The sequence below is a fragment of the Garra rufa genome, chromosome 15 (assembly GCF_049309525.1).
Source record: "Garra rufa chromosome 15, GarRuf1.0, whole genome shotgun sequence".
In the NCBI taxonomy this organism is placed as follows: domain Eukaryota; kingdom Metazoa; phylum Chordata; class Actinopteri; order Cypriniformes; family Cyprinidae; genus Garra; species Garra rufa.
In genome coordinates, this window is record NC_133375.1 from 45,431,715 (window position 1) to 45,459,214 (window position 27,500).

The 27,500-nt window shown below is 38.6% G+C and overlaps 1 protein-coding gene across 1 annotated transcript in view; it reads right to left on the reverse strand.

Moving 5' to 3' along the window:
* Window positions 1-27,500, reverse strand: part of commd10 (COMM domain containing 10) — a 36,900-nt gene that overhangs the window by 5,649 nt on the left and 3,751 nt on the right. The window contains exons 4-5 of the mRNA XM_073819299.1: window positions 24,981-25,136; window positions 23,295-23,408 (exon numbers count right to left, since the gene is read on the reverse strand). Of these exons, the coding sequence (XP_073675400.1) occupies window positions 23,295-23,408; window positions 24,981-25,136 (270 nt within the window). The remainder of the gene's footprint in view (window positions 1-23,294; window positions 23,409-24,980; window positions 25,137-27,500) is intronic.

The following is a 27,500-nucleotide window of genomic DNA, read 5'->3' on the forward strand; positions in this document are numbered from 1 at the left end:
TAAATTCTGCTAAATTAGAACAACTAATTTTGTACTTAATCCACTTTAATTGTGCTGAAGTCCAACTAAAGATATACTGAAGTACATTTGATCGTGCTAAAGTGGAACTACTCTAAGTATACTTTAAATAATATCGGTCTTTAAATGAAAAATATTTAAAGATCATAGAATCTTCATAAATAGTGACATTAAAACATGTTTTAGGCTTAAAATCAAGAAATGTGCATTGTGCACAAGTAGTACTCCAAATAAAGTTTAATTACAATTTTTATATCAGTAAGTCTTGAGCAATATCTCAGTAATTACGTTAATAGACTTGAACTATACTTAAGTCTAAAAATAATGCATTTTTAAATGTGTTACGTTTTTACTAGGGATCTTAAAGTCAGCATGAAACGGAAGTTGCAACGTCTTTTCTCTCCTATTTATGATGCATATGCCAAAGCAAAACAGCAAATTGAATGAAAAAAAAAAAAATGTAGGGCAGGACTTGATTTTGTCCATCACAAACCGACTGCATCATTAGATGGCTGTGGTTTGCTATTGGTGGATCTCATGTGAGTGACAGGTTATTGTCCCGCCCGTTTTTTTTTTTATTTGATCAAGGACTTCAATCTGAGATCTCACTTATCGAACAATGTCTTCCATTTCAAATTCTAAAAAAAGACAAATAGATAAATAAAATATACTAATTAAAAATGGCAAAAATAAAGTGAAGCACATGCAAAATATTACAACTAAAGTATACTACTATTTTACTATAGTAAATCCACTGTTATGTTTCTTAAGGGATTTGCATATACTTATTTTCTTTTGTTTTGAAAACTATACTGTATTAATGGTTTGATGTTTTCTACTGTTTAAGACAAAATAAAAAAATCAGAAAAAAAGATTTAAAAAAATCCTGATCTGAAACAAATGCTTCGCAAACCTGCACTGAAGTCCCGATCTGAATCAAATGATTTGTGATCTGCACTCCAAAGTTCCGATCTATAGCAAAAGATTCAAGAACATGCTCCAAAGTTCCATTCTAAATCAAATGATCTCGAATCATTTGATTTGAATCATTCAAGTCACTAAATGATTCACAAACCTGTTCAGATCTAAATCAAATGATTTGTGGTATGCGAGTCCCGACCTTAAAATAAAGATCAGTCCCGATCTGATTCGAATGATTCATGCTCCGAAGTTCTGATCCAAATTAAATGATCTGCGCTTCGAAGTTCCGATCTGAATCAAATGATTTGCAATACGTGATTTTAAGTCCCAATCTGAAACAAATTATTTGCAATCTGACTGCAGCACTAGTTAATCATTTTTGTGACACGGTGGTTTAACTGATTCAGTCTCGAAAGCTCCATTTCACCCATCACTACATGCTTTTTAAAACTGTAGAAGAGATGTTGAAATTAAAAAATAAATGACTCTTTTAATTTGGTTCTTGTTTTCAGTCATGTTTACAGGACATTGTCAGTACTACTTCTTATCTTGATTGTTTTCTGACATTACCTGAAAATGGTATGATGTTTTTTGAATTGCATGAAAAGATATGTGCAATGACAAAATTAAACACTTGCTTCAGAGATACATTGTCTTTCAATAGTTCAAGCACTTTTGAAGTACCTCTTCAGGAATATTGCTATTCTCAATAAAGGTGTTTGAACTGGTTTTGAGAATGACACACACGGCACGGAGCATCATACATTTGCAGAGAGCAATGAGCGCCCTTAAATGAAGACGATTTGGGTGTGTTTTAGGAATTTAGGATATTTCAAACATGTGTGCTTAATAGGAACACTCAATAAATATAGGTTTCAAATGAGGGTTTTTGCAGTGATTCCATAGAAGAACCAAATTTGGTTCCTCAAATAAGCTTCCAGCGATCCATTCTTAAAAAAAAAAAAATAATTTCTTAGTATGTTTTAATAATCTGAAGAATGTTTTTCCTCATGATGTGTCCTACTCAAAGGTCTGGATCCATTCTGGAGTTTTTACGGATGAGTTGTAGCGGCTGTTGAGGGAAAGGCTCTCGTCTGTCTCTCTCTCATTTGTTTAGTAAAGATGCGGCGAGCGGGACGGACCGCGCTTCCTGTATTAGAATAACCCACATCCTCTGTTTTGGCTAAATACGAGCACAGAGCGTCAGGTTGACGTGACTGTCAGAGCGCTCTGGATTCACGCGGCTGTTTTGTTTGTGAGCCGTCGAGGGGGAAAAAGCCTCATTGTTCTATTGAGGTTCTTGTGTCCCTAAAGCGGGATGAATGGAGCGGGGCCAAAGCGGATTTTCACACGCTCGTCCCACTGCGCCGCTGTACAGTACGCGGGAGAACACATGAACGCCACGATTGTCCTTCTCTCGTACAGAGGCGTCTTTCAGAGCTTTACCTTGACAAACGGATGTGAGGCCTCGTCCTCCTCCAGAAACGCTTCAACACATCAAAACTATGATCCTCCACACACTGCCGGGAAACACTGCTGACATTTAACATCTCAAACCAGTTCAACCGATTCATCTGATTGACCATTCAATAAATTAAGGACATTAAATTGCTCATTTGTTGCATCACAGTGCAAAAAACAAGCAGTCAAAGCCAACTTCATTCATGCTCTTATCCTGAACATTTTCAAAAAATTCTGAAAATTTTCCAATAATTATGAAAATGTTTTATCCTTTTGCAACCCAACTAGTAAAAGAGTCATCAGTGTGTTATAAAAATTATTTTACAATCATTTGAGATACTGTTATATTTAGATTTTATTTTATATTTCATATTTTTTACTAAATAAAAATGAGCATTGTTACTTTGGCAACTAGCTGAAATTAAATTTATATTTTAAATTTCACTTAAGGTTTTTTTTTTAAATAAACACAAACACAAATGTTTCTATGGTTTTAGTTAACTATAATAGCCCCGATTAAAACTATTTTTAAATGAACTTTACAAAAAGCAATAAAAACGGTGATTAAAAGGGTGAAAAGCCACAATGGCGAGTTAAACTCCTTGAAATCAGCTTCATTTTCAGTCTCAAATCTCTTTCTGAAGGCCATGAGGCCGAGACACAAATCTTTTGAGCTAAATAATGTTTCTGACTGAAATTAAGGCTGAAATACCAGAACTCCCATCAAAGTTGAGCCGAAGCACAGATGCATTGTGGTCGTCTCATTAAAACACATACAGATCTTCACACGACTCTTTTTAGAGCGACTCGTTCATGACTTCAGTCTCGCCACATCACAGCTCCGCTCGTCCGGCCGTGACCGTCTGCTTCTCATTTAACGGGAAACGATCCGCCCGCACATGCTCAGTGCTGACGCTTTACTGTTTTATCATGTTCACGTCAAACCAGGAGAAAAACATCTGGAGAAAAAGCACAACTGACATGAGTTAATATTTATGTCATTCACAGAAGAACTGCTCAGAAAAGCTGCTTGTTCTAGTCGAAAATCATCTGAATTGAGTCTGAGCATGTTTGCCAAATGTGGTGTTTCTATTAGTGGCAAACTTATTTGTCGTTCAACACTTTTTATGTATTTAATATGTAACAGAAGCGATTCAACCCTAAATAAACTCCTCTGGTGCCATTCAGTCATTTTCATGACGTTTTACTGCCACATAGAAAAAAATCTAAGATTATGAGATTAAAGGCATAATATTTTGAGAATAACGTGGAAATACTTTGAGAATAAAGTCGAAATGTTTTGAGAAATGTTTCGAGAAATGTTTCGAGAGTAAAGTGGAAATGTTTCGAGAGTAAAGTCAAAATGTTTCGAGAGTAAAGTCGAAATGTTTCGAGAGTAAAGTCGAAATGTTTCAAGTGTAAAGTGGAAATGTTTCAAGTGTCAAGTCGAAATGTTTCAAGAATAAAGTGGAAATGTTTCAAGTGTCAAGTCGAAATGTTTCGAGAGTAAAGTGGAAATGTTTCAAGTGTCAAGTGGAAATGTTTCGAGAGTAAAGTGGAAATGTTTCAAGTGTCAAGTCGAAATGTTTCGAGAGTAAAGTGGAAATGTTTCAAGTGTCAAGTCGAAATGTTTCAAGAATAAAGTCGAAATGTTTCGAGAGTAAAGTCGAAATGTTTCAAGCGTCAAGACGAAATGTTTCAAGCGTCAAGTCGAAATGTTTCGAGAGTCAAGTCGAAATGTTTCGAGAGTAAAGTGGAAATGTTTCAAGTGTCAAGTCGAAATGTTTCAAGTGTCAAGTCGAAATGTTTCAAGCGTCAAGTCGAAATGTTTCAAGCATCAAGTCGAAATGTTTCAAGCGTCAAGTCGAAATGTTTCAAGTGTAAAGTCAAAATGTTTCAAAAATAAAGTCGAAATGTTTCAAGTGTCAAGTCAAAATGTTTCAAGTGTAAAGTCAAAATGTTTCAAAAATAAAGTCGAAATGTTTCAAGTGTAAAGTCAAAATGTTTCAAAAATAAAGTCGAAATGTTTCAAGTGTCAAGTCGAAATGTTTCGAGAATGAAGTCAAAATGTTTCAAGAATTTAAATTGTAGAAATCAAAGTTCTAATATTTTGAGTATATAGCCTATATTGCGCATGCAAAGGGCCAGATTGAGAGCACCAGGAGAAGTTGCCACCTCATAATCTTACTGGGATGAGGAAAAGTCCATTTTAAGGACTCACAGAAACAGCTTAATATCAAGAATATGATGTTTATTAACAGACTGAACAGGAACAACTCAACTTATTCAGCTCACACAGTCAGACTTCATTCTCAAAACATTTCGACTTCATTCTCGTAATAAAATTTTGGCAAAGGTTTTGACACTTGCTATGTAAACAATGCAATTTGGATTTGATTTGAAGAGATTAATATTTCCTGAAAATAATAGTCACACTTGTGCTATTTGCAGTCAAAAATTGGAAACAAATGGAAACTGATTTTCATCTACTGTAAATATTTGGTACTGTGACCAAACCTTTTTTTTTTTTTTTTTTTTTTTTTATATCAACCTCAAATTTGAAACACAACTTTTTATAGCTTAGATTTTCATGCCATTTTAGAGTATAAAACATGTTTTGGAAAATATGGTACATACATCTGTGCTAAGTGGTTAACAGGTATGAATAAATGTATCATAACTATTGCATAAATATAATTTAATACCATAAAATCCCCTAAAACCACAAAATATCAAATAATCAAACATTATCAAACTAAAAAATAGTATGTTCATTTCACTAAAATAAAGCTGCCAAGTGAGCAGCAGAGTTCCAATATTTTTGAGTTTATTGACTCACAGGATAACAAAACTCGTTAGCCAAACTCCAGATGATTCCCATAATGCCGTGCCACGCCCTCATTAACACACACATCTATGACTGTCATTAGCATACGAGCGGCTGACGAAGCGCCGGCTCTCGGCTCTAATAAGGCTCGTCTGTTTCTTCTCTGGCCTACATCTAACGTGAGCGAGACCGTAATGAGCGCATCCTCAGGAGGGACGGGACGTCTTCAGCTCGTCTCTGGAGGAAACACACACGATGCTGTTTACCGTATCTGATGTTCAGATGAGTTTCTGACACGAGGCTCACGGTACGAGCGATAAGAAACCGAGCCGAATGTGAGCCACGGGGGTCAGCGTGAATCATTCAGAAAGAGCGTCACGTGTCACGCTTCACAAACACATCTAAACACACGAGTCGCTCACCAACACACCTGCTGATGTCACTAGTTCATTTCAGTCCGCCACAAAACCAACAACATTCACAGCAAACTCCAGCTGAAGTCTGAGAAGAAGACCAGACGCTCACTCAGACAGACTGACAGAGACTGCTGAAGTTCTACAGGTTTATTTTTTTAGGTACTTTTTATCAAGTAAAATCTTTAAAGTACCTTTTCAGTACGTACCTTCAGCTGGTGCTTCATGTGTCACATACTTTTGAAAGTAACACGTTACAATGTTGAGTTACTCCCTAAAAAGTTACTAATTACGTTACTTAGTTACTTTTTAAGGAAAGTAACGCGTTACAATATTGAGTTACTCCCTAAAAAGTTACTAATTACGTTACTTAGTTACTTTTTAAGGAAAGTAACGCGTTACAATATTGAGTTACTCCCTAAAAAGTTACAAATTACGTTACTTAGTTACTTTTTAAGGAAAGTAACGCGTTAAAATATTGAGTTACTCCCTAAAAAGTTACAAATTACGTTACTTAGTTACTTTTTAAGGAAAGTAACGCGTTACAATATTGAGTTACTCCCTAAAAAGTTACTAATTACGTTACTTAGTTACTTTTTAAGGAAAGTAACGCGTTACAATATTGAGTTACTCCCTAAAAAGTTACTAATTACGTTACTTAGTTACTTTTTAAGGAAAGTAACGCGTTACAATATTGAGTTATTCCCTAAAAAGTTACTAATTACGTTACTTAGTTACTTTTTAAGGAAAGTAATGCGTTAAAATATTGAGTTATTCCCTAAAAAGTTACTAATTACGTTACTTAGTTACTTTTTAAGGAAAGTAATGCGTTACAATATTGAGTTATTCTAGAGATGCACCGATTGATCGGCTAGTGACCGGAATCGGCCGATTTTCGCATGATCGGCCCGGATCGGTGACCGGCCGGTCAATTTCTCCTCTTGCCGATTCCTAGCCGATCCCTTTATTGCCAGCGACCCCTTTTACAGCCACGCGTGCGCACTCACAGTCGCGTGTAAACATGTCTTTGGTGTGAGTGAAGATGACAACAGAGATCACAGTTTGTAACATTTATAAGGCCAAATACAACGTGAGGGAACAACCACGAACCACGCGCTTGTTTATCTTGGCTGGACATGTGGTAGATTGCGCCCCCGCTCTGCATATTTTGCATGTCTCTGTTAGTTAACACACCTGATTCAGATAACCCCCTCGTTAGAAGTAAGCTTCGTGAATGAACTGTGTTCCGATTGACATGGTCCCTGCCCAGTGTTCAATGCTCCCTACTCCCTGAACAGGGGAAATCCGTTGACATTTACTGCACTTTCATTCATTCACATATTTGCGCTGCGTCACCGCACACAGCCTCTTCACACACTAATAGTTCGAAGCGAGCGTATATGTTCCATTTGAAGGTAATTAAAGCGTGCGCGACGTGAATTTAATTTGTATTTATTTACAGATGCATTTATGTCACACCTCTCTAGTAAATATCATCTGTGTGTGAAGACGCTGTATGCGGTGGTGTAGCGCAAATATGTGAATGAATGTTACGAAGTGTAGTAACGTGACAAGGCAGAAATGCTTCTCTTTATCAAGGGAAATTTGCCATTAATGCTCAAGTAATAGCATTTAGTACTAGAATTGTTATTTCTACCTGTTTGAAGACACAGTGCACGTTTTGTTATTAAAGTTATTGTTGTGAGATGATCTTGTAATTAATGTTTAAAAAAAAATCCATATAAAATTAATTGAAGAAAAGTAGATTTTTGTATGCCTGCTTTGTTACTTATATTTTATTTCTAATGTTTTCAAGGCTCAGAGCACTTTATTTTGTTAAAGTTATTTTAACATGAGAAGATGCTGTAATGTTAAAAATCTTTAAAAAAAATAAAATTGGAATCGGCAGGTCACACTTACTGAAAAATCGGGATAGGTATCGGCCAAGAAAATTGCAATCGGTGCATCTCTAAGTTATTCCCTAAAAAAGTTACTAATTACGTTACTTTTGAGTTACTTTTTAAATCTGGGCAGGGCTTGCTTGTTTGTTTTCAATATAAAAAGTGTTATTTTTGTCAAATGTAAAAGCCTTTTTCACACCAAAAGCCTCAGGTTTAGAGAAAAGTAAATTGACGTCTGTACAGTAGACCACAGAAGAACAAATGTCAACTCTTCAGCAATAAAACAAATGTTAGACTATCTTGAGTAATCTTTGCTTATTAGTATGGATGAATTGGATCATCGAAGATCATCGGTTAATAAAATGGGATTAAATACATACAGTATATTTGTATTATTTAACATTTAATTATTGCAGGTTTGTGTTGAATTTCACTGTTTTTATTCATTTTCAAGAACTGTTTTTTAGTGAGTGAGATGAATTAATGCATGTTCACATTTATTCTAGAACTAAAGTAACATCTTACAATTTCTCTCAACATGGAGACAGGAGAGCTTTTAATCAATAAATGGGGGAAAAGTAACTCGGATATTTTCTTGTCAATTAAAAAGCAATGCGTTACTTTACTAGAAAATTGGAAAAAGTAATATTATTGTGTTTCTTGTAATGCGTTAACCTCAACACTGTTTATAACAACAGGTCCTTGTAGGACAAATAAATGGTTAACAATTTACTGCATTTTAAATAATGCCAATATAAGTTGTTTTGTTTTTTCTTGTGAGACAGTGAAAATGCCTTGTCACGTCAACAACCATATAAAGATCTCATTAATTTACATTACAAGCATCAGAATTTCAGCATGAAAATATCTATAATAGTCTCTGAATAAATTGATCCCTTTTGTTTCTTTATATTCTTGCTATATCAGTGTCACGGATTGGTCAGGTTCTGCACCCACAATCACTCCCAGATCACCGTCACCTGAATATTGATTAATGAACACCTGCACGCAATCATCACCAGCACATAAAGCCACTCTCCACATACCACTCATTGTCCGGGCTCGTTCTTGCGAAAGCGGACTGCTAGTGCTTCTCTACGAGTCTCACTATCTAAATACTTACCCTACTGTACTTACCTGAACTCTGTCTCGTTCCAGTTCCAGTCTTCTGTGTCTTCTCTGTTCCAGTCGTCAGTGGTGGGTGGCCATAAGCTGACTTCCACGTCAGCGGAGGTTGGTGGACTCACGGACCCTCAAGTATACCTCCTTCTATCGTTCTTGGAATCCTCCCGTCTCACCTCCTACAAGGAAAAGGATCTGTTATTCCCATCAAGTTCCAAACCGGCTCTGAAACCTTCCTACTATCACGTACTCACCATCACAGGATCTCCGTTCACCTCCGGCACTGCTGCTATCATTAATAAACATCACTTGTATCATTCTTACCTTGTTGTCCCGTCTGTTTCATAACAGGAAGCCCGGACCAAAGCCGTAAGCAGCATGAGTGCTCAGGACCCCTTTCAGGAACTGGTAGATTCTCTGCGGAAGGTTTTGATGTCATCTCCATCTGTCACCCCTTCCGCACCGCCGGCACCCACACCTCCGTGCACTTCTTCGGAACCTCTACCATCCAGTCCCATGGCCCGACCAGCGCCCTACGCTGGCGGGGCGGAGGAGTGCAATGGATTTCTACTACAGTGTTCTTTAGTCTTTTCTATGCAGCCAGCGCTCTATCCTACAGACCAGTCTAAAATAGCGTTTATCACCTCTCTTCTCACAGGACCAGCTTTGAAGTGGGCTGAATCGATGTGGCAGCAAAGCGGGCCGGCCACTCGTTCCATCCAGGCATTCATCACTCACTTCAAGGAAGTGTTTAACCGCACAGACGGAGAAGTGTCAGCGGGTGAGCAGCTTTATCACTTATCACAAGGATCGATGTCAACTCATGAGTATGCCTTACGTTTTCGAACCCTAGCTGCTGCCAGTGGATGGAACGAGCGGTCGTTGCTGACCACCTATCGTCTTGGGCTCGAACCCCGTCTTCGCCTCCAACTAGCTGCGTCAGATGACGCTATGGGTCTAGAGCGTTTCATCCAGCAATCCATCAGATGTTCTGACCGTATGCAAACATATCAGACTCTCACCGATGTCTCCTCTAATGCACTCCTCCGCCCAGTGGAGACCGCCAGCCCTCCAGAACCAGAACCCATGATACTTGAATCTGGTAGACTGTCAGCCGCTGAGCGACAGAGAAGGCTGACCCGGGGTTTGTGTCTCTATTGTGGCGCCAGTGGGCATGTTCGGATGAAATGCCCCCTTCGTCCTGTCCCTACCGCGGTGAGTGTTATCCAGTCAGAAACTGAAAGGATGTATCCTCTATCTACATATGTTCAGTTAACCACTGCCACGTCTTCTGTCGTAGCCCACGCCCTCATCGACTCCGGGTCAGCGGGAAACTTCATCTCGGGGAACCTCTGTCGCCAGCTGCAGCTCCGAACCGAAACTTCGTCGAGCGTCTACCAGATTCTACCCATAACACGTTCCATCACTGCACGACCCCGCATCCATCGTAAATGCCAATTCATCCACCTACAGATTGGAGCTCTTCATCAAGAGGACATTCAACTTCTGGTTCTGGAGGGGGCCACCATGGACATCATCTTGGGGCGCCCGTGGCTGGTGAAGCACAATCCCATCATCTCTTGGGGCAACGGAGAGATAATCCGGTGGGGCCACGACTGTCATCCAGAGTGCTTCCCAGAAATTCCACGTCCACTACCAAAACCCATTCCTGTCTGCGCCACGTCCATCGAGAGCCCCCTGGAGCAACGATCTACCAAGATTCCGGATATATACTCCTCGTTCCAAGACGTCTTCTGCCCCAAGAGAGCTTCCCAGCTACCTCCCCATCGGCCATGGGACTGCGCCATAGACCTGATTCCAGATGCTCCTTTGCCCAGAGGAAGGATCTACCCGTTGTCACTTCCGGAGACTAAGGCCATGGAGGAGTATATTCAAGAGGCTCTTCAGCAAGGGTACATTCGCCCCTCCACTTCTCCCGCAGCATCAAGCTTCTTCTTTGTAGCCAAAAAGGATGGAGGGCTGCGGCCGTGTATAGATTACCGCATTCTCAACCAGAGTACTGTCAAGTTCAAGTATCCCCTTCCTCTCGTCCCTGCGGCCCTCGAACAACTCCGGTCAGCCACCATCTTCACCAAATTGGACCTCCGCAGCGCCTACAATCTGGTGAGAATACGGAAGGGGGATGAGTGGAAGACTGCTTTCGTGACCCCTACAGGCCACTACGAGTACTGTGTCATGCCCTATGGCCTGGTCAACGCCCCTTCCGTATTTCAAAACTTCATACATGAAGTCCTCCGGGAGTTTCTCCATCGGTCAGTAATAGTCTACATTGATGATATCCTCATCTACTCCCGGAGTGAAACCGAACACAGCCACCACGTTGCGGAGGTCCTCCAGAAACTCAGGGAACACCAACTCTTCCTGAAAGCAGAGAAATGTTCATTCCACCTTCCATCCGTCCAGTTCCTGGGTTATGTAATCGACCGAGAGGGCATTCGTATGGACGAGAGGAAGGTGTCATCTGTCACGTCCTGGCCGAAACCCTCTTCTGTCAAGGAGCTTCAGAGGTTTCTCGGCTTTGCGAATTTCTACCGCCGCTTCATTCAGGGTTACAGTATCATCGCAACGCCATTAACCAACCTGCTCAAAGGGAAACCGAATAAACTCACCTGGAACCCTGAGGCCGCCGCAGCCTTCCAATCCCTCAAGGACGCCTTCACCCAGACTCCCATTCTGCGCCATCCGGATCCCGAACTCCCTTTCGTGGTGGAAGTGGATGCGTCGACATCAGGAGTCGGAGCCATTCTCTCCCAGCATCACGGTACCCCAAGCTTACTCCATCCATGTGCCTACTTCTCCCGGAAGTTCAGCCCGGCGGAGAAGAACTATGACATCGGCAACCGGGAACTTCTCGCCATCAAGCTCGCCCTGGAGGAGTGGCGACACTGGTTGGAGGGAGCCAATCATCCCTTCCAGGTACTCACTGATCATAAAAATCTCCAATACCTCCGTGATGCAAAGAGACTGTGCCCACGACAGGCCAGGTGGGCACTGTTCTTTTCAAGGTTCCACTTCACCATCTCATATCGTCCAGGTCCAAAAAATATCAGAGCAGATGCATTATCCCGAATCCACGATTCCACTGATTCCTCTGAACCTCCCAGCTATATCCTCCCTCAAGACATATTCGTCAACCCCATCGAATGGTCAGCTCCCCCTAGTGTCGCTACTCCTGAGCCTCGCCCTCCGCCGGGCTGCCCTCCTAATCGACGTTACATCCCTAGGACACAACGGGTAGATCTCATTCACTCCATCCACACTTCCCTGGGCACTGGACACCCCGGGACCAGCAATACCCTCTCGTTGCTATCCGAACGCTTCTGGTGGCCTGGGATGGCAAGGGATGTGCAGCGGTTCGTCCAGGGTTGTAAGGAGTGTGCCATGTCCAAAAGTCCCAGACATTTACCCGCAGGCAAGCTCCATCCCTTGCCGATCCCGAACCGCCCCTGGTCACACCTGGGAGTGGATTTTATGACGGACTTGCCCGCATCGGATGATAACACCTGCATCTTCGTTGTAGTAGATCGATTCTCCAAGTTCTGCAAGTTACTGCCCCTGAAGGGGCTACCCACTGCCTTTGAAGCGGCCGAACTCCTGTTCAATCACGTCTTCCGTCAGTATGGCATACCTGAGGATATTGTATCGGACCGCGGTCCTCAATTTATCTCCCGTCTATGGAAATCCTTCTTCCGTCTCCTAGGTGTGACCATCAGCCTCTCCTCTGGCTATCATCCGCAGTCTAATGGCCAGACGGAGAGGAAAATACAGGAAGTGGGGCGGTTCCTCCGGACCTTCTGCCACAACCACCAGAACTCCTGGAACCAGTTTCTGGGCTGGGCAGAGTATGCCCAAAATTCACTGCGGCAACCATCCACCGGCCTCACACCATTCCAGTGCGTCCTCGGGTTCCAACCACCGCTATTTCCCTGGAATGGTGAACCATCTGAGGTCCCCGCAGTGGATTACTGGTTCCGGGAGAGCGAGAGGGTCTGGGACGAAGCACACCACCATCTACAGAGGGCAGTACGCAGACAGAAAGCCTTCGCTGATCGGAGGAGGGCTCCAGCTCCAGAATTCAGGCCAGGCGATCAGGTATGGCTTTCCACTAGGGATATCCGTCTGCGACTGCCCTGCAAGAAGTTGAGTCCCAGGTTTGTTGGTCCCTTCAACATCCTGGAACAGGTCAACCCCGTTACCTACAAGCTTCAACTTCCACCTGAGTATCGTATTCACCCCACCTTCCATGTCTCACTATTGAAACCATTTCACCCACCTCTCACTCCCTCCACAGAACCTGACCACGAAGAGGAACCTCCTCCCCCCCTCATGCTGGAAGATGGAGCCGTATATTCCGTCCGGGAGATTCTCCGGTCTCGTCGTCGTGGTGGTCTACTCGAGTACCTGGTAGACTGGGAGGGTTATGGACCAGAGGAGAGGTCATGGGTCCCAAGAGACGACATCCTAGATCCCACGCTCACTGAGGAGTTCCACGCTAGTCATCCTGAGTTCCCTGCACCCCGAGGACGAGGTAGACCACCACGGCGCAAGAGACTTCGGCCCTCGGGAGCGGGCCCTGGGGAGGGGGGTAGTGTCACGGATTGGTCAGGTTCTGCACCCACAATCACTCCCAGATCACCGTCACCTGAATATTGATTAATGAACACCTGCACGCAATCATCACCAGCACATAAAGCCACTCTCCACATACCACTCATTGTCCGGGCTCGTTCTTGCGAAAGCGGACTGCTAGTGCTTCTCTACGAGTCTCACTATCTAAATACTTACCCTACTGTACTTACCTGAACTCTGTCTCGTTCCAGTTCCAGTCTTCTGTGTCTTCTCAGTTCCAGTCGTCAGTGGTGGGTGGCCATAAGCTGACTTCCACGTCAGCGGAGGTTGGTGGACTCACGGACCCTCAAGTATACCTCCTTCTATCGTTCTTGGAATCCTCCCGTCTCACCTCCTACAAGGAAAAGGATCTGTTATTCCCATCAAGTTCCAAACCGGCTCTGAAACCTTCCTACTATCACGTACTCACCATCACAGGATCTCCGTTCACCTCCGGCACTGCTGCTATCATTAATAAACATCACTTGTATCATTCTTACCTTGTTGTCCCGTCTGTTTCATAACAATCAGACTATACGAGCCATTAGTCAAATAAGTTTTATGTTTTATATTGTGTTAAAACTGTTATTATGACTATTATTTGGTATGTCAGGGTTGATGTGCGATCACAAGCAGATATTCTCCTGTACGAACTGAACTGAAGTATAGGACTGATATCAGGACTCAACCTCACATTGAAGATTAATTTATGGACCTCACAGAGCTAAGAATAGATCCACAGACTGCCGAAGGTCCCTGATGGTTAGAATTATATAAGAAGCACGTTTCTGGCTGCATAAACAGGTAAACAGCTCCAGCAAAACATTCAGATGCGCTTTAATAATTGATGGAGCTCAGCGGGCGCCGCTGATGAGAGAAGCACATTTGCCTGAAAGCTGATGAAAAGCAACACAGAAAGGAATAAACAGCAGGAATCTTCATCTGGGTTATAGACTTTGAGGCCTTCAGTACGAGTTAAACTCGGTTTATCCTACATTCACACAGATGAAACCTCATTCACGCGTTTAATTCTTCACCTTTGTTACCGTTGCGATCGCTGTGATCTGGATTATCATGACTGATGCTTAGAACGGAACAACAGCAACATCACAAAACCTTTAAAACATCAAGCGACAGCAAAACTCTGTTCCAGGCCAGAAACGAGAAGAGCAAAGCCTGCATTTCTGATCTGATTTTGGAGAGGATCTCCTGCGTGAGACGCTCAGAGCATCACCGCAGGCGAAGCAGATCAACTGAGAAGCTCCTGTTCCCAGGATGCAATGCTGAAGAGTGACACACGAGCGCCGCTTCCTCCATCTATAATTCACCTCCACTCAAATGTGAGCGAAAGCTGAGACACACACCTTTACTCTGAAACACATCGGGATCTTCTAAACGCGTGTTCAGACGTTCATGATTAGAGGAGAAGAGCGCAGGTTCATTCACATCATGAAAGATGCTCTGTTTCTTCAGGAAACGCCTCAGAAAGACTTTTAAGAGAGAAACGAGACATGATTGTTTATGACTGCGGCACAGGACTCGTCTTTTGTGTCCAACACAATCATGGTGATGCGGTCCGATATCACGATGCTGCTGGAGACTAAATGTGCAACGACACTGCCACTGCAAACAACACTTTTCTTACTTAGATTTTTTGTCTTGTTTCCAGCCAGAATATCTACAAAGTCTTTCAAAAAAAAACAAGTCAAAATTAAGTGTGTTTTTGCTTGAAACAAGCTAAATAATCTGCCAGTGGGGTAAGAAAAATAATCTTCTGATTGAAATAAGATTTTTTGGTTTACCCCATTGGCAGATTATTTTACTTGTTCTAAGCAAAAACTGAATTATTTTTTCTGAAAACAAGAAAATAATTTTTACTCATCTAGAAAATCCTTCTTGATTTAAGAATTTGTAGATATTCTGGCTGGAAACAAGACAAAACATCTAAGTAACAAAAGCATTTTTTGCAGTGTGCTTTCACTAGACATTAAAAAAAAATGTTTTCTTTCCTTGATTTTCTAAAGCAAGAGTTCATTGTGTTTTAAAAACACCAGCTGTTGTTTGCTGGGTCATTCCGTGTCAAATCAACCAAAATTTAAAAACTTCCCTGGCTCAAATTTTAGATTTTGCTAAATTCTTTTTTGAGGAAAGTGAGACGAGTCTGTGGGTGTGGCTATGAGGCTCATCAAGAGAACCATCTCCACCTGTTCTTCCCTCTATAAAAGCTTAGGCTTTGTTGCTGTGGTTGTTTGCTCCTTGAAGGAGGAAGGTCAAAATGGCTATTTTTATTTGAAATTCAGAGTCAAGTTACAGGGGGTTAAAAATGACTTCAGAAAGATGGCAGCATCATGATGTTATTGGTACACAGAGATTGGTCGCTCTATTAGTGAAATCTGTTGACTTCAGCAATCTTTGTTGCATTGTGTGCCAATGGTGACCATTCAAAAATAGAAAAACAGCACTTTTAAAGTTTTTCTCTAAAGTTTGCATGCTTGTAACTCAAGTTGAATAAAAGATATCTTAATGCCCTTTTTTATATTGGCTTTTAACAAACTTTCCTCTTGGCATCTTTATTTTTAATGCCCTATGAGATTTGGTTCCAGAGATATTGGAATTTCAATATGGCTCCAGGAGTAAATCATTCAAATGTGCACATGTTCAGTGGTCAAAACCAAATGTGGGTCAGTTTGAAAAACATGACACTTCCTTTGTTTTAAAGAGGAATGTCTGAAGAACAAATAATGGTAAAACTAGAAATGTATCTTGTTTCTTTCTCTCAAGACAGCTGCATTGAACATACCAGTCTGAGTGCCATAAATACACTCTTTCCCAAGTTTGCGTGCCTATAACTCAAGAAGTATTAAATATATTGCGATATGCTTATAGATTCTAGTTGTTAATAAACTTTTCTTTTGGAATCTTAAGTTTCAAGGTCCTACGTCATTCAGTCCCAGAGATATGAGGATCTCAATTCTTTTTCAGTGGTTAAAAACCAAATGTTGGTCACTTAGTATACAGCTGATACATATTTTATTTAAAGAACAATGTCAGAAGATGAAATAATGTTGAAATTAGAATTGCATCTTGTTTCCGAATAAAAAAATATTAGCTAAATTCCAAATTTGAGCCGTGGACTTCTGGTTGAGTTACACCGAATGACCCAAGCCATAGTTCATAAATGTGTTGGGCACCATTGATTTGCATGGTACAGAAAAAAAGCACTATTTACATCAGTGGGGATCAGAAACTGTTTGGTTCAGCAGAAATAGGAAAATCCTGCAGGTTTGAAACTCATTGACGATAAATAAATGATGTTTCATTTTTTAATGAACAATCTCTTTAAAATACCACATTTCCCATTATGAATTATGACACAGCTCGGTTCATCGATCCGTTGGGTCGGATTGCTTTCTGACCACAACCAAACCACTCCTGAGTTCATTTTCAACCGATCAATGAAACTTCATTAACATTATAAGCGGATGAAATAAAATACACTAATGACTTAGTGCCGGTTCACACAGAATGTGTCTCTTAAAAGTCGAACTTCTAAATCTTTGCTTCTGGAAGACGAGAAGCTGCAAAACAGCGAGTGCTGTGGAACAAACACATTTGTTGCATGTTTACACAGAAAAAACAATGGGAAAGTAGTGTGGTGGAATGCAAAAATGTGTTCTGTGTGAACGGCTCTTTATGTAAGCTGATTACAAACGAGACGGTGCCGTGATTAAAGAGCAACACTGTAACAGAACCAGAGAGAGTCTCACAGTCTCCTCTGGACGGTCACCTAGACGCCCTTCAAGACGCCTCCGGCATGTGAACACGAGAGGCCTTGTCCATCCTGATGAGAACACACACACACTCACACACACACACACACACACACACTCAGAACAAACACAAACAAAGCACTCAGCTCTTTACAGTTGCTCTGAATCCAGTGGATTAACAGACACAAGAGCTCAAACACACTGAACCACCGTCTGCATCATACATGTGTGTTTCAGCATCAGAAGACTTTCACTGGTGGTTAACACACTCACACGCCTTCACAAATCAGACTGCAGTAAGATCAACATTAATGAGACACACACACACACACACACACACACGTGATGAACAGAAAGGTTTGATTTGTGCAGGAATGCATCTGTTCCTAACGTGGCCCCGCGCGCTGAACTCCGGCCAGATTCACTCAAAGGATAGACAAAGATGTGACATCACGCTCTGCTGCTCTCTCTACCGCGGTAAACACACGGATAAAGCGCCACACAATGCCATGGGCCCCTGGAGGCCCCGCGGATCATCCGTGAGCAGGAGGATTGCCTGTAATAGTGACATAATTGTTGTTTTATCAATGTGGAAGCTGATGTTATGACGTCACTTACTTGGCAAAAAACTAAAGCAGAACACATCTTCATAGTTCACACTTTATTTGTGACCCTGGACCACAAGCCATAAGGGTACATTTTGTGAAACTGAATTGAAGTATGGTTTGTTAGGATAGGATAATATTTGGTCGAGATACAACTATATGAAAATCTGAGGGTGCAAAAAAAAAAAAAATGAAATATTGAGAAAATCGCCTTTTAAAGTTGTCCAAATGAAGTTCTTAGCAATGCATATTACTAATCAGAAATTATGTTTTGATATATTAGTGATAGAAAATTTACTAAATATCTTAATGGAACATGATCTTAAGGCAAAACTAACTGCAAAAATAAAAAAAATTAACTAATAGTTATCGCCTTGCTTACCCAGTTGATTGATTACATTGATGATTGCAAACATGTTTTGTATTACAAGTGTTCTAAAATGTTAGGTCTAAATATCCAAATAAGGTATTATTTTTTTTTAATGAAATATGTGCTAATTTGCATAAATTTCTAGTACACAAATCTGTCAGTTTCAAAATTCTTGTTTAAATTTGTTGACATATTAGAGTCAAAGGTTTTTACAGAAGGAATTTTGGGTATCTCATTTTGTCACTCCATAATTCAGAATAAACTTAACGTAAACTAAAACAGAAAACAATATCTTTTTTTACATTTTTTGAGGATTAAAATGTTAAAATCAAGCAAATGATATATGAATAAATCCCTCTGGAAAACCTTCAGGATATAGACAGGAACACAAATGTAAAGTGTGGTGTGTGTAAGTGCTGCTGAAGTGGAGATTTATGGCTCAGTGTAGGAGAAACAACTCTTGGCCTTTAAAAATATGCATTGTATTGAAATCTATTGACACAAACAGATAAAGTGCTATAAAAGAAACACTTAACAGTGTCTTTTGGATGTTTTCTTTCCACTAGTCTGAAAAAACACTATGAAAAAACAAAGGCCTAAATCTGTTGTGTGTTTTTGCCTGCAGTGTCTTCCCTTAATATCCTAACGATTTTTGGCATAAAAGATTTTGACCCATACAATGTATTTTTGGCTTTTGCTACAAATACAGCAAGTAAAATAAATATTGAACGTCTCCATTTTTCTGAGTAAATATATTTCTAACGGTGCTGTTGACTTGAGATTTTCACCAGATGTCGGTCACAACCCAAATAATCCATACATACAAAAAAAACACAACATAAATAAGTTCAGATAATAATTTATGTGTAACAAAATGGAATGACACAGTGGAAATAGTATTGAACACAAGAAGCCAAGACAACAGCTGAAATCTATCAGTAATTAGAGAGCAATTCTGCCCCTCGTCAGTGGAAATGAATATTAGCTGGTTCAGTCCCAACACCTTCAGTATCAGGATGATGAAGATGAAACAAGGTGGACATTTCAGACAATGATCCCAAACACAGCCAAAGAAACTGACACATGGTTTCAGAAAAAGAAAATAAAGCTGCTAGAATGGCCCAGCCAATCATCAGACTTGAATCCAATGGAAAATAAGAGCTAAAGATCAGAGTTCAAGATTTGAAGACTTTGCTGAAGAACGTGTCAAAATCACAGCTGAGCAATACATGCGACTAGTTTCTCCATACAGGACACGTCTTGAAGCTGTCACTACCAACAAAGACTTTTTCCCTGGGTCATTTGATCTTATTACAAATAGCTTAATTTCTAAAATTATTTATTTTGTTTTCTTTATATCTTATATGCTTGGGTTGTTATCAACATCTGCTGAAAATTTCATGCCAATAGCACCTTTAGAAATATATTTCTGGGAAAAATAGTGACGTGTTCAATACTTATTTTTTAATTATTTGTAGCAAAAGCCTAAAATACATTGCATGCATTGCTAAGAACTATATTTGGACAACTTTAAAGGTGATTTTCTCAATGTTTAGATTTTTTCGCACCCTCAAACAGTTTTAAATAGGAAATATATTTAGTAGGAAAAAAGGTGACATTTAGTTTCACTGTTTTCTAGCAGAATGCACCTGAAATCCAATCAAAAATGCGCCTGTATGAGTTTGTGTCTCATATTTCTATGAGATATAATCAATATTACGTGAGCAAACATACTGACTTGAAAATCAGTGTGATCACAAATGTGATATTGTTAATATTGTCTGCTTTGTTTTTTGTTTTGTTGATTTTTTTAATAATATTAAAAAAAAATTAAAACTTCTATTCTTTTTATATCTTCTATCTTTTCCATTTTTTTTTCTTTTTTCATTTTCTTTTCATTTATTATACAAAAATTAACAAAAAAAACACAAGCTTGCTCTATTCTTTTTCTTTTCTTTTTCCATTTTTATTTACTATATTAATTTTTTTTTAAACTTGCTAGGTATACTGCATTAAGCTAATCTGAGACTTGTCATATCACTTACATAACAGTGCTCTTTTGTTGATTTCGATTGCTTCCATTGTCCTCATTTGTAAGTCACTTTGGATAAAAGCGTCTGTAAAATGACTAAATGTAAAATATTATTTTAGGAGCATTATGTATTAAATCCTCATCAAGCATGGACATTTTTAAAAAAAAAAGGACTTCCAGATTTTCTGCATTTGATTGGTCTGACAATTGTGAATGATTTGTCCCATTGTTTTATGTCTTTTGGTGTGATCTTATTAATATCTCATGCTTTTTCATTGTAGATTATATGCTACCCGTGTACCGCACTTTGGTCCGTTTTTATGGTTTTGAAAGTGCTTCATAAATAAAAGCTGAAGGTTGGGGTTAATATTAATCTCATTTTGCATTATTTATGCATGTGTAATTGCAGTGTGAAGTGTAACTACATCTAAACGCTGCTTCAGATGCAGTGCAAACATGGATTTTACTCATACTAATTTCATTTGATTGGTAACATCCTATAGTGTCGTCTTATTCTAATTGAATCTATTGATTTAATATAAGAATGTGACATAAAAGATGATCCATATATTTAACAGGGTTAGAAAACGCTGGCCTTATCAAGGTAAAAACGCCTCTGGAGATCATTTTAAGGAGGCAAATGTCGCCCCTTAATGGAAAAGTTAATTTCTGGCACAGAATATGAAAAATGTGAAAAGCTTTGAGTCATCAGTCCAGGACGGGCCGAATCCAGCACAAAACCACACTCAGCAAAATATCATCTAATCACATTAACGATAAAATCCCAGAAGATATTGAGAGATATAACACACGGTCTCAGACAGGATCTTTCATGTGATGAGAGAGTTTCTGTGCCAATGCGAGCACTTCTGACAGGAAATGAGCCCAGCAGTCAAACGAGATGTTTAATTACTGTCTTTATCTGCCGCTGACGGAGAATGAGGTCGCCGCATCACTAGCGAGGATTCAACAAAGAGTTTCCGCTCCTCCGTGAGCAAACCCAGAAAAACAAATGAAGAACGCCTGCTGCTCTGATGGAGGTTTGAGAACGGAATAAAGAGCAAATAAAGCACAGATTGCTGATGTTTAGACCCGCTCTCCGTCTCATCAGAGCAGCGCTGTCACTTGGATGAGGGACGGACAGATCTTCGGGACGGGGGAAACACCACGAAGAAGCGACGCTAATGAATCATGATTCTTAATGTTTGCTTCTTTCCACGGCACTAATTGCAATGCACTGCATTAATACAAGAGTTCATCACGGCAAACAAACCCTGACAGAGACCAGAACACGACGTGAATAATACAAAAAACAAACACACAAACGTCAAGAGTTCACAGCAGAATCACATGATTATCTCTCACACATCAGCAGCTCAATGCCACACACAAACCTGCATTTCAACACCGCTGATTCAAATCTGCCTTCATATGATGCAATATTACAGTCTCTGAATGTCACCGTAATGCGTCTTTTGCATTTACATTCGTGCTTTCAGATGCTTTTATCCAAAGCGACTTAGAAAAATGACACAAAGCACTTATAAATCTGTAGAAAACTCTAATGCATTATATGCATCTATATTCAGATTGTATAATAGCAGTTGCAGTTATGAGGACCTTTATAATCGTATCATTTCACCACAGAAACATCTTTAAAGCCAATCAGAGAATAATCTATTGAGATAATATGTGACCCTGGAGCACAAAACCAGTCTTTAGTAGCTCAGGTATATTTGTAGCAATAGCCAAAAATACATTTGTATGGGTCAAAATTAGCGATTTTATGCCAAAAATCATTAGGATATTAAGTAAAGATTATGTTCCATGAAGATATTTGTACATTTTCTACTGTAAATATATCAAAACTTAATTTTTGATTAGTAATATGCATTGCTAATAACTTCATTTGAACTTCTAAAGGTGATTTGTCAATTTTTAGATTTTTTTTTTTTTTTGCACCCTCAGATTCCAGATTTTCAAATAGTTGTATCTCGACCAAATATTGTCCTATCCTAATCAGGCCTACATCAATGCAAAGCTTATTTATACGATTTATAAATGACCCTTATGACTGGTTTTGTGGTTCAGGGTCCCATATTTACTTTTATGTTCCACTGAAGAAAGGAAAAAAACATCAGACTTGTCATTTTTTTGAGTCAAATATTAGTTTAGGAGTTCATATATATTTTCAGACCTTTATAATCATATCATTTTACCACAGACGCATCTTTAGTGCCAAATAATACTGCATTATTATTTCCTTGACTCTAAGGTTGAATCTTATATGTTTCCCTGGAGCACAAATCCAGTCTTAAGTAGCACAGGTATATTTGTAGCAATAGCCAATGATAAATTGTATGGGTCAAAATTATAAATTTTTCTTTTATGCCAAAAATCATTAGGATATTAAGATCACGTTCCATGAAGATTTTTTGTCCATTTCCTATCATAAATATATTAAAACTTAATTTGTGATTAGTAATATGCATTGTTAAGAACTTCATTTGGACAACTTTAAAGGCGATTTTCTCAATATTTAGATTTTTTTTTTTTTGCACCCTCAGATTCCAGATCTCATCCAAATATTGTCCTATCCTAACAAACAATGCATCAATGGAAAGCTTATTTATCTCAATCTCAATAAAAAAAAATTGACCCTTATGACTGGTTTTGTTGTCCAGGGTCACATATTAGTGTTTTGAAGTCAATATAGTGTATATACACTTCTTATGTTTAATGTTTTAGTATGGTTTGTACAGCAGAGTGATCAATACTGTTGTTTTCATTGTGCATTACAAATAAAATTTGTTAAGAATTTGATATGATATTATCATGACTAGTACTAGTAGATAATCTACTGATAATATGTGATTTTTGTTCTTTACATTTAGTCTTTTGCGTCTGAAACGTCTGTCATTCGCTCAGCGTGAGATCAGCCTTGAACTCGCTCACAGGATTGACTGCAGAGCTTTAGACCTCTGATCTGCGTCTGAAGAACACACACCGCCTGTCGATCTGTGTGTGCAGCCACAGCGCCACCATCTGAGCACCGGAGGAACTGCAGTCGCTCCGCCCGTGCTCTCCTTCACCGAGAGGAGAAACACTTCTCCATTCACACAGAAAACACTCAAATGCATGATGTTCTGCTCTGTGTGTGGTCTATGGCATCTGTAGGGGTCGTGGGTTGATCTGACAGAGACACAGAGTTGCGTGTGCGTTTACCTCGGCGTCGTCTTCCGTCCGGAGCCCCAGATTGAGCACGGCGTGCGGCGCCTTCAGTTTGCTCCGAGCCGACGAGGCCATCTGCAGGTTGAGCTGCCAACCCACGTGATCCAGCTAGAAAACACACGATAAACACTGAGTCTGATCTACAGTCTGAATGGATGACAGTGACTATCACAGATTATAATAGACAGAAATCTAGAAGAACTCTTCAGATGGTCCTGATGTACACTCTTAATAAAGAAGCTTGTTTTTTTTTGGCTTCCACTGGTTACTTCAAGAACCTTTAACCTCTACAGAACCTTTCAAATGCACAAAAGAGTGTTAAAAAATGTTCTTCACACTAAGAAAAAAAATTGTTCTTTTTAATACCAAATTTTTCCCAGACATGAAAATATTCAAATCATGTGTCATTGGTAACCCTTTGGAATAATCAATAAATATTTTTGGAAAAGTGTGTGAAAAATTGCGTTTTATAGTCGGTCACGATTGTGAGCGGTGGGATAATGTGTATACTAAATTAACATATTTCTGCAAAAATAGTTATATATCTTAGCCCAGCTATTTTAAACTGTTTGATCACATTGTAGGCTTACTATTATGCATAAAAAACCCTTATACATCATTGATAAAAATACTGAGATAAAAGATTAAAAAATATAGTCATCAACGTATTTCAAAATTGTTACTTTATTGTAACATATATCATCAAATGGTTACATTAGTGCTAGCAGTATTGCAACATCAATATTGTAACTTATTTGTAACATTTGAACTTTTGATTTAGTGCAACATTGTGTCATTGTAACATTTGAGTGCAATCTTCACTCAATCAAAATTCACTGTTATTCCACCATCAACATGTTTCCTCATCCTGTGACCACACTCAACAAAACTCAATATATGTGAATTTATATATTAATACTAGACACCTTAGAGATGATGTGCAACAAAAATCTTGGTCATATCTTTATGTTTAACATACTTTACTAGCCTTATGTTTTGGAGCTTTCATCATCGTCTCATGGTGCAAACAGGAAATAAACTGCTCTGGTCATGTGACAATTTGCAGTAATCAAGTGAAACTGCACAGATTTAATTGAGGCCCTTTATTTTTCCCATATTTGCAGGAGGTGCCCTGAAACATCAGTCAGTAAAGTGTTTAGAGCTTTTAAAATAAAAACCTTTTTTACAATCACAATTGTGACCGGTGGGATTACATGAACCAGAAATGCTTCTTCTATGGAATCACTGTAAAAACATTCCTTCGAAACCTTTATTTTATGGAGTGTAAAGTCATTAGCCAAAGTATTGTGACAGTTTTTTTGACTGATTCATTAGAAGAAATCATTTAGAGTCATTTTTTCATGAATCAGACTCACATCTTCTTCAAAATAAAGCTTCTTTATTGGAATTGATGGTTTCATGAAGAACCTTTAACATAAATGAAACCTACATTGCACTGAAGGTTCTTTAGATTATTAAAATTGCATTTACACAAAGAAAAACTGTTTACTAAAAGGTTCTTTGGGAACTGTATCAGATTTGTCTGAATTTGAATGAGAGATCTGGTCTTCTCAAATAGCAAATGATTGCTAAAACTCTTCAGAACATTTTCCCAGGCTCAGATTGAGCAGAGATATTGGTCAGATTCATGCAAACATCTATAACTGAGCATGAACTTACCTTTTTAGGGGCAAATATCCCGTGTCGGATCTTCTCCACTACATCCGGACCAGCTGAAGCCCAAACCTGACTGAACACTTCGGCTTTCTCAGACTCAACGCTGATGTTCTCCAGCTGCTGTTTGAGAGACGCTGGTTTGACGTTGTGATACACCGCCTGCAACAACACCACATGTTAGAAAACCTCTGGTTCACACATTTGATCATATACTCTTAATTAATTACAAACAGCTTTCACACTCAGAGTTAACATGGGGTCATTCTTGTAACATAAATAAACTTCTTGTACGATTCTTTTTGAAAGAAGCTATAACAGAACCACCATGTAATTTAAAAAATTAAAATTGCCTACCTTAAATATATCAAAACTTAATTTTTGATTCGTAATATGCATTGCTAAGAACTTCATTTGGACAACTTTAAAGGCAGTTTTCTCAATATTTAGATTATTTTGCTTTTCAAATAGTTGTATCTCAGCCAAATATTTTCCTAAAGCTTATTTATTCAGCTTTCATAAAATTACAATTTTGAATTGTTTTGTGGACCAGGGTCACATATATTTAAAATATATATGACATTTTTCTCCTAAATGAACAGTAGTACTCTTACAAACATTCAGCAGGGTTTTGTCTTACAGTTGTAATTATTTTATTTCGTTTGCCCTGTCTAAGTGTTGCAGATTTAACACATCTGTTTCAATTTCATTTTTATTCTCTTTCAGGAACTTTCTTGAAGTATTAAATATAATTATGCAATCTGTTGGTTTGAAGGAGAGCTTGAAAAAATATTGAAAAATGATGGACTAATTTCATATATGTGACCCTGGACCACAAAACCAGTCTTAAGTCGCTGGGGTATATTTGTAGCAATAGCCAAAAATACATTGTATGGGTCAAAATTATTGATTTTTCTTTTATGTCAAAAATCATTAGGAAATGAAGTAAAGATCATGTTACATTAAGATTTTTTGTAAAATTCCTACTGAAAACCTATCAAAATGTAATTTTTGATTAGTAATATGCATTGTTAAGAACTTAATTTGGACAACTTTAAAGGTGATTTTCTCAGTATTTTGATTTTTTTGCACTCTCAGATTCCAGATTTTCAAATAGATGTATCTCGGCCAAATATTGTCCTATCCTAACAAGCCATACATCAATAGAAAGCTTATTTATTGAGCTTTCATATGATGTATATATCTCAGTTTTGTAAAATTTAACCTTATGACTGGTTTTGTGGTCCAGGGTCACATATATTGTCTTTCAGTTAGTCAAGTATCTCTTCATAAACACCCATTCGGAAATTTAATATATGACATATTTTGCCTATATCGGCTACAAATATCTAAACATCTAAATCAAGATACATTTACTGGAGATACAGAATGAAGATATGAAGTCTTATTTTCTGAGAAATTAAAAATGAAATTGAGAACAAATGTGACCCTGGACCATAAAACCCTGAAAATAAGGGTCCGTTCTTGGAAATTTAGATTTACACATCATCTGAAAGCTAAATAAATAATGATGTATGGTTTGTTAGGACAGGAAAATGTTTGGCTGAGATACAACTATTTGAAAATCTAGAATCTGGGGGTGGAAAAAAATCTAAATATAGAAAAAAATCGCCTTTAAAGTTGTCCAAATGAAGTTCTTAGCAATGCATATTACTAATCAAAAATTAAGTTTTGATATATTTACAGTAGAAAATTTACAAAATATCTTCTTGAAAAAACCAGACAGTAAAATTTGCATATGTGCATATGATTATTTTTTATACGGTATTATATGTAGCAACCACATATGTCCGCAATATATATTTTATTGATATGCAACTTTTCAATCTGTATGTTTATATAAGCTTTTGTAATAAACATATTAAACACATATCTATCTTTTAGATTTTCTTATATATCTGTATATGTGTATTTATGACATTGTTCCAGTTTCTAATAGGTGTCACATATGCTATTACTTCATATGACAGTATAATTCATATATGGATGTGGAAACGTATGTGTGCTACATATGTGACCCTGGAGCACAAAAACTATTTTGGAGACTGATATTAGCACATCTCTGAAAGCTGAATAAATGCACTTTCCATTGATGCATGGAACAATATTGGATCAAAATGCAACTATTTGCAAATCTAGAATCTGAGGGTGGAAAATAAATCTAAATATTGAGAAAATCACCTTTAAAGTTGTCCAAACGAAGTTCTTAGCAATGCATATTATTAATCAAAAAGTAAGTTCTGATACATTTACAGTAGGAAATGTACCAAATATCTTCATGGAACATGATTTTAATATAGAAAAATCTGTAATTTTGACCCATACAATGTTATTGCTGGCTATTTTTACAAATAAACCTGTGCCACTGAAGACTGGTTTTGTGCTTCAGGGTCACATATGCTTTTGTAATAAATGTTTTAAATACATGTATGGACCAGATATATGTGTTCATATATGACATAGTCCCAATTTCTAAAAGGTGTCATATATGTTATTACCTTATAT